This window comes from Myotis yumanensis, unplaced genomic scaffold, assembly GCF_028538775.1.
Source record: "Myotis yumanensis isolate MYYU_CA2020_CCGP unplaced genomic scaffold, mMyoYum1.0.hap1 SCAF_6, whole genome shotgun sequence".
Taxonomy (NCBI): Eukaryota; Metazoa; Chordata; class Mammalia; order Chiroptera; family Vespertilionidae; genus Myotis; species Myotis yumanensis.
This window is the reverse complement of record NW_027223757.1, coordinates 64108716-64127116: the sequence shown is the minus strand read 5'-3', so window position 1 is coordinate 64127116 and position 18401 is coordinate 64108716. Positions and strand designations below refer to the sequence as shown.

General features: G+C 33.2%; 1 protein-coding gene and 1 pseudogene across 49 annotated transcripts in view; one reads left to right on the top strand and one right to left on the bottom strand.

Annotated features, from left to right (window-relative positions):
- The window catches only part of RIMS1 (regulating synaptic membrane exocytosis 1), a 413878-nt gene that overhangs the window by 298578 nt on the left and 96899 nt on the right, over nt 1–18401 (top strand). For 18 of the 49 annotated variants that reach the window (XM_070418243.1, XM_070418247.1, XM_070418292.1 and 15 more), the window contains 3 exons: nt 1586–1675; nt 8830–8913; nt 15377–15448. The exons of 5 other annotated variants lie outside the window; for them this stretch is intronic. In XM_070418243.1, coding sequence (XP_070274344.1) covers nt 1586–1675; nt 8830–8913; nt 15377–15448 — 246 coding nt within the window. The remainder of the gene's footprint in view (nt 1–1585; nt 1676–8829; nt 8914–15376; nt 15449–18401) is intronic. 26 more of the 49 variants (XM_070418249.1, XM_070418251.1, XM_070418259.1 and 23 more) reach the window with 4 other exon arrangements.
- Nucleotides 17756–17900, bottom strand: LOC139013391 (small nucleolar RNA SNORA48; annotated as a pseudogene).

Below are 18401 nucleotides of genomic sequence, written 5' to 3'. Positions count from 1 at the left end.
ATCTCACCCAATTTCCAATTATAGATTATACCTATGGTCAGGTTTAGATCTAGAAGCTTATAATGAAATAACTTGCTTCACAAAAGATCAAGAGTAGCTTCTTGATCTTTTGCCATTTCCTTTCGTAACCTAATTGAGTACCATGATCAACCTCATCCCTGAAACGTTGGTCAGTTATTGACTTATTAGAATATTAACTCTTAGTCATATTTTAATTCCTAGTTTACATAAATTATTTGGCTAGTACTTTGAGCTACTAGTTGTTTACTTCCATGGAAGCAGGTATAATATTAAATCAATAATTACATAGTAAGTATAAATATTGATAATTCATATAGTTAGCAGATTTTTTCAAATTAGAGGAATTAAATTATAATTTTGAGTTATCTTAATTATGAAGACAGATGTCTATGATTCCATATTTTAATTATTCTATTCCTACCTTCAAATAAGTGTTTTGCTTATTTTGAGAAAAAAATCAATAGCAATATATCCATCAATGTTTGTAGCTTTATAGGCAACCTACATTCTTCATATCCTAGTAAAATTTGCTTCATATATATCTTTCTGTTTCCTGCGTGTTTGTGTGGCCATGTTCCAGACATCTTGTTAGGCATTATAAAACCTTACCACCCAAGATGCCTTTATTACAGAATGGTCTCACTGGGATAGTTACAGTAAGAGCCATAACAGTGAGTCCCAGTTACAAACGAATCCTTTGCCTATTAAAGACAGCAAATTTACATTCTAATAAAGCATTAACATTTTCCTTGAAATTAATTATACACAGAGAAACATTCAATTAAGGGTATCTAAAATAGTTTTAATTATAAAACATGAATTCTAGATTCCTCTAAATGAAGTCCTACTCAAATGTCAGAATTCTAGTTTTCTTCTTTGTCATTTATTTCTTGTTTTACCTGTTGATTTTAGTTATAACAATTAATTTCATATTATTTTATTTTTGGATGATTTTAATTTGTGAAGCTCAGTTCTGCCTGCACATACTCAAACCAAATCAGTGATTAGACAGGACTTTCCCCTTCATCGTTTCTGTTTTAACACAAAAGTATTGAGATTTACTGATGAAATATTGTTTAGGTAAGAACATGTGGAAGACTTACCTTCCACTTCCCTTGTCTAGTGTTGTGAACCAAAATAGCTGAGTTGTAAAATTTTTCTCCTCTGATGTCCTTCATTTTGTTTTGGTGTGGCATCTGTTCTTGGTAATGAAGTTTTAGGCATTTTGTTGTAGTGCTTTTTGTATCCAGTTTTTGTGTGTGTGTGTGTTTGTTTTTTTTTTTCATAAGCAGGTGTGATTTGGTTTCATTTTTCAGTCTGAGACCCTTTTTTAAAAAATTATGCAAAGCAATTCAAGCATAATCTTTGTTTAGTTTCATTTTCTAAACAAAATTTTGCACCGTCATCCTGTCAGCTCTTTCACACCCTTGTGAACTGAATCATGGTGATTCTACATTTTATGTAAAGGGGACATTATTTTATGCTTTACTCTCTAACATGGTCTTCCTTTCTTTGTTTTCTTTGTCTTTCTCTTCTACCATTGGATGCAATGCACTGGCACTAGTGAACTGCAGCCCTCCCTTGACAGGGCTAGGAGTGCTAGTACCAACTGCTTGAGACCAGATACTAGTTTGCATTCACCAGAACGAGAAAGGTATAAAATGAAGACTTTCTTAATTTTCTATCATTTGTACTAGTGATTTTTTTTCTCTAATCACTTTGTTTTGTTTCATGTGAGTCTTGCAGGTTTATTCATTCATGTTCACTTTGCTGATTGTCTACATGTTTCCCTCCCGTATTGTACACGTCTGTGGAGAGATATGTGTATGTGGATAAACACAAGAGCCCATATACACATATTTCCATGAATGTCGTTGCAAATGGTGTGGCGTAATTTGGAGCTGCTTCTGGCTGCCGCTTTCCCCTTCTGTTGCTGTTTAGTTGTTTTATTTACATACGACTCAGGGAGCCTTCAGTATGCTGATAATGTGAGAAGGTCCAGTGAGTCATCTGAAGGGGAGGATCATTTTTCTATTAGTCCAACTGATAAATAGTATTTATAGGTTCAACAACAATCTTCTGTAACCTAAAAGTAAGAAACCTATTTAGATAGAATCCTTCCCCTGTGCATCTATGTTCACTTTTTAGCCAATCTGCTCTTTGATGTAGAACAAGTTTTGCCTTAAGTTATATTTTAATAACAAAAAATGGTATGTTTACCATAGATTTCCTGATTTCTTAAAAAATAAATACATAAAAAATATATGTATGCATATGTAAGCACACAATTTTGCTTAAAACTTTTAATTGATTAGTAAATTATTCTAATTTCAAATTAGATGTATTCAGTGATTGTTACACTGCATCCTAATTGTGAGCAGCTAATATTTCCATTATGATGGAACTTTCTGTTCCAGTAAACTTGGTTATAATCGATAGTCTTGGTTATACTTGTTACCTGTTTTCAGTTAGAAGTTACCCAGTGGAAATTTGCATACTAAGTCTACAAATCTTGCAGAAAAATATTTAGTCATGCTAATGTAACACCCTTCTTCTTCAGAGACTGCTTAAAGCTTTTCTTTAGCAATATAACTGGTCTTATTCTATTCACGTATTTATCATATGTTTATTTATACAATGGAATGATAGGTACAAGTTACATACTCATTTTTTAGTGTCCTCGTAAGATTCCACTAAAAATCCGTTTATTTTGTATTCTTTATATTTGTAAAATTTGTAATATGAAAAATAAAATTAACTATATTTTGTATTTTTTTACATTTGTAGTAGAATTTTAGTTGAAATAACTATATACTGACTCTTCAAAAAGCACAATAAATAGTATTTTATTTTATTTTGTTACAGATTAACTCCAAAAATAAATACAATAGTAGTGAGGAAAAAATTTTTTAGTTCTTAGAAGTTATATGTTTAGTACTAAACAAGGGCATAAATAGCTTAAGTCAGTGGACTCTTCTGACTATAACACCACTCTAACATTTTTGATACCATCTATGTCAGTGTTATCTAATAGAAATATAATACAAACCACATGTGTAGTTTAAAATTCTCTAATTGCCTTATTGAGATTATTTAAAATTAAATTATTTTAATGCTTCAATTAACCCAGTATATCTGAAATATTATAATTTTAACATGCACTCAATTAAACACCATTCATGAGATATTTTGCATTTCTTTTTTTTTTTTTTTTACAATAGCCACATGTAGTTTGTGGCTGCCATATTGGACAGCACAAGTCTGTTTTCGTACTGAAGATTATCTGGCATGTGTTTCCTTGTGACACTGAAGCCACAGAGTTCACAAATCAGTCTCTCAGATAATACCCTTGAAACAGCTCAACCTGTAGAAAATTAATCTGGCCCTTGTTAACATGGTCAGGTCATCATGAAGGTCAAGTCATCATGAAGTCTAAGTGAGAATACTTACACTTGGTAGAAAAACAAAATTTGTGATTGAAAACCTGTATTCATTCTATACATCAAATAAAAATAAATTTGTTATTAAAAAATGAAAGGGGGCAGGGAGTGATATTATCAATGATTTTTAATTTATTTGGGTTACTTTGTTGCCAAGAAGGAAATAAAGTGAGATGTTTTCATAAAGAAAATCATAGAAGTTATAGATGCTTATTGGTTTGAAGGATATGGACCTCAAGTGCCCTTTTGTGCCCACACCTATAAGCAGATTTGAAGCAGTACATAATAGTATCAACAGTGGTGACATTTTTCTCTTTGGAAAATGTACCTAAAGTTCCCAGACAGGATGAGCAGAGAGTATGAACAGGGAGGCTTAGACTCTAAGCCTTAGAGCAGTGGTTCTCAACCTGTGGGTCGCGACCCCTTTGGCGGTCGAACGACCCTTTCACAGGGGTCGCCTAAGACCATCCTGCATATCAGATATTTACATTACGATGCATAACAGTAGCAACGTTACAGTTATGAAGTAGCAACGAAAATAATTTTATGGTTGGTTCACAACATGAGGAACTGTATTTAAAGGGCCAGAGGTTGAGAACCACTGCTAGAGGGTTCTCCAGGTTACTTAATTTCTCTGATTGAACAGAAAGTTTCTTATGTCAATGTCTAATATATGCATAGTGGATAAAATGTTAGAGAAAATATGTTTAAAACCTAATTTCATATTCTTAAAATAACGTATTTCCATAACCTTGTGAACTATTAAGTTAAACACTTTGCTGATCTGACTTTAAGCCATTTTGATGAATATTTATACACTGTTATACCAACTTAATACTCTTTTTGAAGTCCTCACTAACTTTGAAAACAAATGAAGTTTTGTGTTAATACAAAGGATGAAATTGTCAAATCAGACTTAATGCCCAACAGCATACTTCACTAATGATTCAAAGTGAAGGGACACCAGGCACAGTTGGCATATTCTTTTTCTGAAGGAGTCCAAAACCTTCAGATCCACCTTTGCTCCCCTGTTAGGTTGGTGTGGCCCAGGTTAACAGATGCATTTTGAATAATGCATGTAGAAGCACTGTTTCCATTTTTGAGTGCCTCCATTTTATATTCTGTTGAGTACACAAATAACAAAATTACTGTGGATTATTCCATTCCCCAATTCAGTCATGACCCATAAATCAAGAAATGTTGAGTTTATTTACCATAAAAGATCTAGAAAGACTAGTTATATCCTACTGAAGACTTACAATAAGTAAAGACACTTTATCTTTTCACTAGCAAATAACACTGCATGTTTACAAGTCTGGTCCCTATTCTTCCCTTTTATCTTTATCAAGGTCTATCTGAGGTTATTCATTCTCCCTTTTTCCCTGATTGGGAAGGAGTAAGTTACTGGTGTGTATTAACCTTTCCCAGGTTTTGAAACAAACCACTGCTTAAGTGTTCAGGAACACTGATTTCTAGAGTCACTGGAGAACAGTTACATTTCTCAGATATTTAATTTTTTCCTTGATTTTTCATAAAAACCATAGCCTTACTGAAGGCTCATCAAAGGGTAGTCTAATATTTACTACCCCCCTTTTTTACCTCCCAGTAATCCTGCAGTCTGATTCCTGCCCCTTCCCCCTCAGCCAGTGTGCTGAAATTCCTCTCTAGATTACATCTGCTTCTTAGTTGTCCAGCAGCATCTTGCAGCATTTTACATTACCACCCTGTCATTTGAACCTCTCCTCTCATTAAGCACCCTCTACAGATTTTCGTATGCCTCTGTTTTAACAGTCTACTTTTGCAAGTATCTCCTCCTCTCCTATCTTATAAAGTTATGTATTTTTTTAGCTCCATCCTCAGTTTTTCTCTTTTGCCCCAGTAATTCTGTCCTTGATGTTATATTTCTATTAAAAGTTTCCACTGCAGTGCATATGAAGATAATGCTCCACTGCCATTGGCCAGGCCAGCCCTTCCCCCTGAGTATTAGGCCTAAATTGATAAAGGGTTGCCTGACCCTGTGTATGCCAAAGTTTAAATCAAATTCCTTATTTCCCCTTAAATTTTTTCGTAGAAAAATGTTAACTCTTTCTAAAATTTTCTCACATCTGATAGTCTTGACTTGTCACCAGCCACAGAATCTGGAAATACTTCTCCTGCCCCTCATTCGCATCCGAGTCATTGAAGTCTACCAATTCCCTTGAAAATACTCAAAACAGAACTTCACTTAGATCACATTACAGCCCATCTCCAGTTCCACTGTCACTCTTGATCCTATTAAATTTCCTCCTAAGCTCTATTAATAATTTGTATTAATTTTTGTCTCACTAGTTTTATTTCCATTAAAATTAAAATGCCCCATTTCCTTTGTTAGCCACTTAAAAATTCCACTCATTCTTCACAAATGCAAGTCAAATAACCAAATATTTTATAAAACCTTTATTAACACTATACCTCCCCCTGGACTAAAATGAATCATGGGAATCATTTGTTCAGATTTGGTTTCTAATATCATAATAGTTCACAAATATTTTGTTTGTGCTATTTATGAAATGACTGATTCATATGTCCATGTAATTTCTCTTTTAGATAATGAAGTTGCTTGGCCATGTTCTGCCAAGATATATGCACTGTTGAAAGATGTGTACATATGAAAGTGTGTATATTAACTACACACTTAAATGCATACACATTTGTTTTAAGGTATATCAGTGGTGGAAGAAAAGCCACAATATGAGAACCATTTAATTGCTTACCGAGGCCTGTCAATTCTAATTCTTTTATATCTCATCAGTGGGCCCCTATCTACTATTTATTTCTTAGGGTTTTCATTATTTCTTACCTGTATTACCACAAAACCTAGAGCCTTATCTCCTTATTATCTACTTAAATATTTATAAATACTTATTGATTACATATTCTGTGCTATGCATAATTAATGTACCTCTTAAAACAAAGCACAACACAACACTATAGTGCCTTATGCAAGGAGCTCACAGCCTTTTAATTCAGTCCCATAGACATCAAGGTAACCTTTTTTTATTTTGGGTCCAGTGAAAAGGATGGGCTCCCAACAAGGTAGATGTTCATGAATTAATGAATTTAGAATGCCTGATATTAAAGTACTAATAATGTAATTTATAGGCAAGCTGTTTGGGAAAGAGAAATCGAGAAGAGGTGGTTTAGTTCAACTTCATGATTAATAACTACAACATAGCCTGCCATGTTTGAAGCTGTGTGTATGGCTCAATTACAGGGGACAAAGATTTTGATTTTGGTCCTTTTCTTTAGTGTGACAGAAGGAAAGGATAAGGAAGTTGCATATATTTTAAAAGCATATAAAACATTCTAGCCTATTTGCAGCTCACAAATGTAAGATACTAAAATGTATGTAATATCTATTATTTGGGGGGAAATTAGGTATAAATTGATTCAACTCCCTTGATATAAAATATATAAGGGAGAAGCAAAGGCAGTTCTTATATTGGTACTACCTATCAGCATATTCAGAAGGACTTTGAGTGTACAAATATACATGAAGTATGCTAAATATTTCTTTTAAAAATTACCTGTTACTGGCTTGCATTCACAATTGCTTGTTTCTAAGTGTACACCTTTTTCCTTCATAGCTTTCACTGCATGTTCAATAATTACAGCATTTTTCTTTACTTTTGTGTTCGAAAAAAACAACACAGGGACTGGAATTTTGCCTCAGGAAGCAAGGTTATTCATAATCCTGTTGAATTAATATTCATTATTACTTTACAAAAATACATAACTCTATTTTTGTGTTTTCAATAATACCATAAGTTTTAACACAACTGAATACAGCAGTGTAGAAACACTACAGTTGTAATTGTTTTCACTTATTTGAGAAATATTTTTCTTTTTTGTATTTGGAGAAGAAAAGCCAGTAAAGTAAAAAGATACATTTTAAAGCATTCATATTGGATTGACCAATTATTTAAATAATTATGTAATTTAAAATTAATGTCAAATGTTTTTAATGTTACAAACATATAACACATTTAAGAATGCATGCAACACAGTTTTCCCTTCTGTCCAAATTCTGCTGTTTAATATCTTTATTTGCTTCACAGCTTCCTCAAAGCCCTGCTTGATTCAGGCCGAGTCTGTCTACCTAGAGCTGATGGATTAGGCACAGGCTTCCAAGGGGCTTTCTGAATTAAATACCTGCTGATCTCAGATATCCTGATCACATGTTAGCAGCCCTTTGCTGACTTTGTCCAAATTGTCTAATACACCCAATTAGCCAAGTTATAAAAAAAAGAAAAGGCTGGATTTCTTTTTGAAACATTAGGGCTAGTCTACTTTGGATAATTAAAAAATCTTACAGCTAGATGCGTCCTTAAAGATCATTTCGTTATCCTTTGTTTCATATGAGGAAGCCAATATACGGAGAAATTATCCTGTTCCACGTGTTTATATCTGATATACAAAATTTTCCAAATCTGGCCTGTTCAGTCCCTGATTGCCACTTTTAAGTTTTTGACCAGTGGCTTCTAATTTGTGGTTATACACAGGCAGAATATCAAAATAGTTTAACAAAGGAATGAACCAAGTTTCAAATACTTGTCTATATGCTAATCACAAAAAAGTGTATTATTATAAATGCTGTTTAACCAATGGAGAACTACTTTTGCAAGTAAAGATTACACTTTTTATTAAAGGTAATGCTATTTTAGGATGGTGCCTATCTGTATTTCTCATTTTTATTCATCAGTAATTTTTAAATTTCATAATTTTTAAATTTCAATAATTAGTACTGAAGTTTCCCCCAAGAAAACTTGTTAAGACTTCACTGCTAGCATCCACACAAAGGATTTCTTCGTGCCATTGATTACACACTAGAGAACATTTTGATTTCTTCCACTTAAACTGTTTCTACTTTGTATTAAATCTATACACCTCACCTTTGCCACTTGATCCAGTAATCTCAAGGCCTAGTATCAAATAGGCACGGGTGGCTTATTATTCAAACATAAGGCAGATACTTAAAGGTGCATCATTTTAAAATTTAAAGTTACATGCATATGTATGTGTGTATAGATAGGTATAAAAACACAAGTACATTTTAAAAGGACAAAATTACATTCAATAGATTTCAAATACCTTCACAAATAAATTGTTTTTTTTATTCACTTAAAAGTTTTCAGATCTTATTTTCTTATAATATTATATTGCAATTTGTCTTTCCAAGGTTTGTAAAGGTGAAGAATAAATTATGGAGCAAAGAATCTACACTTTGCCTTTTTGGGGTGCTTTTCCAGTCCTACTGTTCCATATGTTCTTTTATTTTAGGAGTTACTAAATGTCCTGTTTTTTCCTGTCTTGTTCATTGGGCAAACAGGGGTAGATGGTCCCCCTCCCTAGATAGGAGACGACCTCCTAGTCCCAGGATTCAAATCCAGCATGCTTCTCCGGAGAATGACAGGTACTAGTCAACTCCTCCTCACAGACAAGTGGCTTCAAAAGGCTCGTAGGCCACAAAGTGAAGGATAACCAAGAGCAATGTTGGTTATGACATGCTTCCTTTCAGGGGCAAGAGCCAGATGAGCTGTGATTCCATTAATAAATGCATCCAGCTTTAATAAAGCACCTCAGAATTAGTGCAATGAGGGTAGCATGCCCTGAAATGAATGGCAGTGTGCAAACACACAAAGTTGATTCCAGTGGAAGAGTTCTGTTTTAAGGATGAACATTTATTTCGTAGTTTTTGATTTCTAAAAACATATTAACTATTGTTTTGTTTACATGTAAATAAATAAAAATTCTCAGGTGCTTTAAAATATGTTAAAAATCTGTCCGGACCTATTCTTTGTTATATTGGTTGATGGTGTAGTCTCAGTTGTCTTGTTTTGTTACTACATAAGCTTGTTGTTAATAAAATACAGGCTTTGGGGTATATTTAAAAATATCTGATTTAGAGTGAAACACCTCGTTCTTATATATAATATTGTGTTTTTACACCAAATACTGCAAGGGCTAGGGTCAGTCCACAAAGTAGTTTTTTTAAAAATAGCATCCGTGCTTTGAATCCACTTAATCCTGACATATCAGAAGTGCTGCAATATATATTTTTTATTGGTTTGTTATCGTCAATTGTAGTTAACTCAGTTCTCTTGTTTTATGGTGCTTGTTATATTTTAATATAGTTCTTATCTTTAAGTATCTTTCCTGACCAAGTCACAAAGGGTTATTGGGTGTTTTGGATGCTTCTCTTTTGGTGTAAGCAGAAATTCAGTTAACACATTGGTGATTTTTATTAAGTGGATAGTATATATCGTATCTCAGAAATAGAATAACTAGTCATGCCAGTGTACTGGTTTCTTTTTTTTAAGTATGTGTGTATAGAGCAGAGTAATTGTGACCTTATTTAAGAGTAATATCATTTATTTTCTGTATCCATAGTCCATATATCTTCAGGACTTCAACTTGAAAGAAACATTAAACACTGTCAGAACAAATTAATAAGTCATTTTACAAATGTTGGAAAAGATCACAAACTGCTATTTTATGAAGGCTTTCGAGATATTTTATCATTTCTTACTATTGTTTATATTTATATATTTTGGATTTAAAACTTATTTCTTCTGCTGCTATCTGATTTATAGGATAAAATTTCTGGGACTAGAAAAATTAGTGAAATCTTTCATCTAAAAGTATTACAAGTTTAAAGTCTTTCAAATAAGAATATAAAATAATGGTATAAATCAAATAAAAATTTATATCCACATTGCTACTCACTCATTGAACAAATACGTAACATGCCTCTACTGTGTGCACTATTCTAATGGCTAAAGCCCCAACAGTGTTTATAAATGCCAAGGTCCTGGCCATCAAGGAACTTAAAATTTCATTTTTAAAAAAGCAATTCTGGGAAGCCTTTCAATTATTCTGAAACAAGTGAGTCAGAGGAGTTAATCTTATATAATCACTGTTTGAGTACAGGACAATTAAATATGATAGTTTTTGTAATGAACATAAATGTAAGTTTATGTGGGCCTTGTTTGAGCAAAATGGAAATGCAAATAATAGTTTTTAGTTCTTATATACATGAAAATTAGTTATCACTTAAAGACATATGAATTATGAATCATGTTATTTATTTCATAGATTGCATATATAACTTTAAGGATAGATTTTAGGTTCAGCAATATCCCTTTTAGATAAGATTATAAAGGAAATTCTTACTAATACATAATTATGAATATATTCCTTACACTTTTATTATGACTTTTTTGTGAAGAAATTCTTTGTTCAACCAAAAGTATATTTCAAATACCTTGATATTATTATTTGTTACTGTAGGGAACAGAAAATTATTTGCAATAAGTTTTTATTATAGAATTCATATGACCATAAAAATAAGAAATTATTTCATCAACAAATGCTAAATTATGAGGTTAACTATGTCAACCACTTGGCAAAACTTAACACTTGCATTTCACCTCTTATCAGTTTATTTACTCATTCAGAAGTTTCTACCATTTTGCACATGAAGTGAACATGGCATCATATTCAAAGATAGTGAATATAGATAAGATGACTTTTGTCCTGGGTAGCTGAAAAATATTCTAAAATCAGTGACAACTCATATAATCAGTCTTTGGATATCCTGGATTGGGGCCATTATTGACAATTTTGAAAATAATAGATAATTTTTAAAAGTAAACTTTTGCTTAAGAGAGTTTTCTAGTAAGTTGGAAAGCATTTAGTTGACCTCTTACTTCTCATCATATGCAGACACTCACAATTTGTAATTCCTCAATAATTGAATTTCACCAGTAACCAATCTTGATGTCTTCTGAAGTGGTTCAATAAATTTGTTTTGAATTATCAGGGAAGTATTTTTATCTAAATATAGGAATAATTTCTTAAAGTTATAAGATATTTACAATAATAATGAGAAAAAAATAGAAATTTGTAGCCTCAGGTAATGTTCTGGCTTTAAAAATGTAGTGAAAATTTTCTTGCAGCTTTGTTATTAAAAATGTTGAGACTTAAGAATATCATTCCAATGACAAAGTATCTCTTTGTAAATGACATTATTTTAATATATGAGTAGTAACTTCTGTCAATCTGTATGTACATAACTACTTATGAATCATAATAAAATGTCAGTGTACTTGTGGCTTTGGATAAACCACAATTTGTGAGTAGCAAGTCAGAAAAAATGTATTTTAATACATTCAAAATTAAATATCGTGAATGATAAAAAAGATAAATGATATTAAATGATAAAAAATTTTAATAGGACAAAAGCATGATAAAACTCAAAGTAAGAAAATATGATGGAAACAGTATAACTCTGTTTCATTCACTTCTGTTCAGGGATTCCTTCAGTAAACATTAAATAATTCAAAGTCACTGGATGGTAGAGTGGGCAGAGAACCTAAGAACATGGGGATATGATGGTAGTGTCCTTACCAACTAATTACCTTGAGTAGTCACTTAAACTTTCTAGGGCTTAGTTTTCTCTTCTGTATACTTGTAGAGGGACTCGCTGAAGTCTAATCGAGACATTAGTTAGACTCTAAAATTGATTCTGCGTTCCTTGTTGAATCATGAGAAACATACATTGGTCCAGTAATAATGGCCGACACTTCATTATTCATAAGGCAGTAACCAGAGAGCAGTTCTTATTTATGGTATTTTATAATACACTGAAGCACAGTAAACAATGCAAAGTTTTATTTCTAAATTTATTTTATGTAAACTGAGTTTTATAGCCCTAGTTAGTTTGTTTTTAACTTATTTTAACTTATAGTACTCAAAATATTACTGTTTTTAACCATCCACTCAACAAATAGTTGTTAAAAAGCTACTATGTGCTCGGTATTGATGTTACAATAATAACCAGACACAGTTCCTAACCACAAGGAACTTGGACTAGTTTAAGGTAGGAGGTAGTTTATTTCACTGTGATGTATTTTATGATTACATGATTAATAGTTTCAATACTATAATACATAAATATAGGTTGATTTTTTTCTAACCTTTCCTCATTTACATAGCACAAGCTTTTATTTATCTCTAGAAAGAGCTGTGTTTCAAGCATACAATATATTCTCAGCTATAACTTAGGATTTGGGGTAGAAAATGCATTAGAAATTTTAATTTTTTTTCTCTATTCTCACTTTTTACTGAATTATCACAATTAAGTGTATATCATTTTCACTCAATTTGAGGATTCTTCCAAGTGGTTAGAAGAATTATAAAGACATATCCTTTGTAGAAAATTTTAGAAGAATATTCAATAAAGTAAGTTTCTGTGGCATTTGAAGATTTTTAAAAAAGGACATCCTTCACAAGAATGTTAAAAACGAAAACAATTAAAAAGTTAGATGTATGAACTTCTGTATGAATATTTATCACCCAGTTATGAAGCATTGACTCTGATTTAATAATATGTTTAAAGCACTTACTCCTTGCTGTTCTAAGCAGTGCTATCACTACCACAAATCCTTGTTCTACATCATAGTATGAAACTATCATTACTGAAATACAAATACCACATAATATTGATACGTTTAAAATTAGCAAACCTGTGAGGTGGTAGTATTAATATTGTCACTTTGCAGTAGGAGAAAACAGTAATAGAGAGGTTTAAGTAACTTGACTAAAATTACCCTTCTAGACAGAGATAGCACTGAGATTTAACTGAGATAGTCTGACCCAGCATCAAAGCTTTTAGTTACTATGTTCCAGTGTTGTTTATGCCACAGATGCATTGTGCTCACTGATAGTATTATTACGGACCCAATACATTTCATGGTTTGACATGTAATAGCTATGTGGGTTAGAGCAAATTATTTAACCTCTCTCAGCCTCAATCTCCTATTCTTTAAAGAAAAAGGATAAAAGAGTAGTACCTGTCTGGCTGGATTGGTGTGATTAGAGGAGACAATACAGGTACACTGATCATGCTAACATGCAGCAAGTGTTAGATATTAGAGCCATCATCATCGTTGCCATCAGCATCATCAATTCCTGTGATGATCAATCTAACATATAAATAATTAAGTTTTAGGAGATGAGAAGAGGAAGAGTTAGGAGTTTAACAGAGGAAGTAAACTCCCACTGAGTCTAGAAAGATTCATAGAAATTACTAGGGGTAGGAGGAAAAGCAGACAAGTTCTAAAATATGCCTGTAAGTGTTTTGTTGGGCAATGGTAGAAAGTTTGTACAAAGGCTACCAGATTCTCTACATCCCTAGCTCCCCACACCCCAGACTATTGTCATCTGATGCTCCTCTTTTAACACTTTCCTTTCTGGTCCCCTTACTGTGGCTTGAACATACCAGGCACACAACTGACTTTGGGCCTGTGTACTCGATGCTACCTTTGCCTGGGACATGTTTTCCCTGGATATATACATGGCTAACTCCCTCACCTTATGTCTTTGTTAAAAATGCCGCCAACTCAGTGAGTCCTTCCCTGAACACCCTACTTACTAGTAAAGTTGTGATTTGCAGCTGCCCCCACTCACTTCCCACACACATTTCTGACACTTCTGGCCCTGGTTCACTTTTTGTTGCTTTAGCATGTTTCATCTCCGAACAGACTATATAGATTACTAGTTTGAGGGGTTTTGTTGTTGTTGCTTATTTGCCTTCTACCAATAAAATGCCAGTTGGAAGAAATGAGCAGGCCCAGAGGTCTCTGCACCCTGTGAAGGCAGACTTCGTACTTTGATATGTGTCCTTAGTGCCTAACAGGGTTTGGCATAATATATATTTAACACTAAGGATATCTGGCATTAATAACTAAGCAGAGTAAAGGGAAGAGAGTAGATCTTAAAAGTTCTCTTCACAGGAAAAAAATTGTAACTTTGTGTGTTGATGGATGTTGACTGGACCTATTGTGGTGATCATTTTGCAATATATGCAAATATCAAATCATGTACACCTAAGCTAATATAATGTTATATGTCAATTATATCTTTAAAAAAGACAAGCAGTTGCCTCCTTAACATTTTTGAAAGGAAGGAATATTGGGAAAGAAAAATAAGCATAAATCATAGGCAATCAATGATTGAGAAAAAATACACTTTTATTTAATGGTTTCTTTTTTCTTTTTTTTTGTATGAGTTTCTTCACCATGATATTTTATATTTATTTCAAATATATTGCAGTCCAGACACATTTTAGGTTAAGTAGGCATATGTAAGCTGCCTTAGGGAGATAAGCTTTATAATATAAACATTATTTCTTTGGGAAAATGCATTTGGAGTCCCAGATGTTCAGTGTACACATGTACTTTTGGGTCTTAGAGTAAATTGGGAACATTATTAGTTCTTTGATTTGTGATGTGATTGGCTTTTTAAAATGCTATATAATTTCAAAAAAAGTTATATATAATTGCAAAGGCATCTTTATGATCATTTTAATAGTTAATTTAAAATACTCTTACTTATGTCAGACATTTCACTTAGCATTTTCTTCTCTTCATAATTCTGTGGGAGAAAAAAAAAAACAAAGGAAACATCTTTGCAACACCAAGTTTCAACTTGTAAAATGAAGTCACTTCACCCCTTTGTGGTCTTTTAGCACTTAACCATTGCTGTCATCACATCTGTCATCACTGCATCCACCATTGGATTTGTTTACTCATTAGGAGAGGCACAGTTGCTCAGCAGGAGTCCCTGTTAAGTCATTACTGTTGACTTGCCCATCTAGACTGACGGAATGTCAGCTTGTTGTCTCCTGTTGGACAATTTGTGTCTTCCACACAGCACAAGTTCGGGTTTTTGTTTTATTTTAAAAAGTACTGACTGACAAAACCATTAGGTAAGATGGTTGCCATTTTTCATGCCTGTTGCTTTTATCATTGTATGATATTACCTCAGCTTTATTCATCATATATTTTGTATTTCTTTAACACTTCATTCCACAGGCACTCCAGAAAATCTGAAAGATCTAGCATCCAAAAACAGACTAGGAAAGGCATTGCTTCTGATGCAGAAAGGTAGGCTCGGTGTCGTGCTGTGCAGCCATCTTCTGTTTTACTAATACATTCAGGGTGCCTTCACTCGGATTTTATATGATCAGTCAGCTCTTATACAAAGATGTTGATAGTTAAAGACATTCGTGTAAATAAATCACCTATGGGAATAGTGTCATCAAAAAAACAACAACAAGAGTGACTTGCAGGCAGCCCTTATATCTTAGGGATCAATGAAAATCTCATGTATAAATTTTAGTGATTATTCTGATTTTTAAAGAGAATTAAATGCATACTTATTTCCGTATACATATTAGGACATTCATATTTTGTTTCTGAGATTATTGAAATGTTAACAATGAATATAGTACCTAAATATGCAAATTTTTTTTGAGTATCTGTTATTTACCTGAATAATGCCTTTTAAAAATTGGTTTCCTACAAATGGATAATCTAAGATTATACTTGTATATTACAACCAAAGATATTTGTTGAGTTAACTTAGAAATTATAAGGATTGTTGATCTTTCATTTGTGTAATTCCTCTAATTCTGCAAATTTTTTGAATATTTTGAGTGCAAGGTATTTGTTCACATTTTACATAGTTGTAAGAAACACCAAAAATCCAATTAGCATATTTATTCATCCAACTATTATTGAAAATATGGAGGGTGAGATAGATGTGAATGAATAAGCATATTCAAGTATCATAAAAATATGCACTATTTACAGTGAGAACACAGGGAAAAGAGTGGGGTGCTGATGTGTTAGGAAATATTTTATAAACAGGTGTCACTTTAGTTAAATCCAGATATATAAAAGTAGATGTGAAGAGTAGAATATTGCATGAGAAGGGAACAATATGAGAAAGCACTGAGGCTTGAAATATCCATATCTATATCTATATCTATATCTATATCTATATATATTTACTGATTTCAGAGAGGAAGGGAGAAATAGAAACATCAATGATGAGAGAGAATCATTGATTGGCTGCCTCTTGGACATCCCCTACTGGGGATCGAGCCCACAACTCAGGCATGTGCCCTTGACCAGAATCAAACCTGGAACCCTTCAGTCTGCAGGCCAACGCTCTATCCACTGAGCCAAACTGACTAAGGCTGAAATATCCTCTTAAGTTTGAGGAAACCATACCCATTTGGGAAGGGAGAATAGGATACAGGAGATGGGAAAGATGTCTGAAAATAAAACTGGAGAAATCCTTAAAGATTATGTTATGGATGCCCTTGTGGGCCATGCTACAGAGTTTTACTTTCTGTTTTATTCCATGATCCATTAATGGATGTGCTTTCAACCTGGAGGTACATGATTCATTTTAAGTTTGATCATTTTGACAGCATTTTGGAAGGCAGATTGAAAGTTCTGAAGGTAGATGCAAGACACCAGTGAGGCTGTTAAAATAGTTTTGGTTGAGATAGAATCGGTGTAACACATTCAGTCAACTAAAAAACATGTGCCAAACTATTGTGCTAAGTTTATGGAGTAAAATAGTGAGCAGGGAAAAAGGAAGGTTTTCCAGAGGATATTTACCTCTGGGCTGGGGTCAGAAACGTGAGTGGGTATTAGTCACATCAAGGGAGATGGGAAGGGGAGATGGCATTAATTACTGGCTAATGGTTTTTGGGGATATTAACTATTGAGAGAACTTAGAATGGAGAAAGGATCTGGGAAACTCAAAAAAGTGTTGAGTTGGAATTCAGTTTTACAAAGGAATTGGACTTTGAGCAAGGAAGAGCAGCACAGAATTTTAGTATTTTAGATGGATCAGATAGATAGGTAGATAGTTAGATATTGATGAAATAATACTAATTATGTTTCTATTTATATATTCTTTAGTGTCAACTCAGCTAACTGCAATCTCTTTACTAGCACTGTAAACACCTTAAACTTATTAAGTTTTTAATCTTCAACCATTATTTATAACCTTGCTGTCTCATGCTCACACAATTTCAATTATTTTGACAAGACTGAAAAATTTCCTCAATGTATCCTTTTCATTTCATTCATGCTTATTTATTTTGTATGTATTTAGGATGTATCAATGAACAAGTTTTTTTTTGTTTACAATAAGATACTGTTTTGCAAAATGTTTGATGATTCTAGATCAACTAAAGGTGCTTAACTCCAGATGAGTCATATCTGGGCCTCTCTCTCTGCAGCACTGAAAATATCTGTGAACACAAATCCTCCCTTCAGTGAGGATAGCAGGATTTAACTGACTCCCAATCTCAGATATTTGCTGCTTAAGGACCATATTCATATTACTCTTGCCTTTACTTTGCCTGTAGGTTTTTGTTTGTTTGTTTTTGTGTGTGTGCCTCAGGCATGAAACAGCCCTGGCCACCGACACAGGCATCAAGCTAGGATGAACTAAGGACTGTACATCTGCTTTGCCCCTGATTGATATAAGAGCAACACCACCAATCAGGTGTCTCCTTGCCCATTGCCAGGGGGTTGCCTGTAGGTTTTAATAAAGAAAACCCAAACCTTTCAGGTGTGTAAATTTGTTTGATTATAATAACAGCTCCTTATTGATTTTTAGTGGAGTGTAAATTGCATACCTAGTTTTGAAGTGAATTTTTGAATAGCTAGCTAACAAAAGAAGAATTGTTTTGGATCTTCAAAGTTTGTTCTCATTTTATTTCATTAGAAGATACTTTGAGTTGACATCTAACTATAGGTGAATTGAGGTCACAGTATGAATGCTGGGTATGCTGATTTTTTGCCTTTGGGAATTAATGACTTCCCCAAAGGAGTCATACCACACAGTCATGCCTTAGCTTCTAGAACAATTTGCTGAGTAAGGATTATAATTTTGGAGGTCCTTTGTTGGCCTAAATAAAATGGGCCTTATGAGGAACAGCCTTGTAAGACAGTATCTTGAAAGATATGTTGATCATTTGCATATAGAACACAGGCAGAACAGACCTCTGACTTTTGTGCCTAGCCGTTTCAA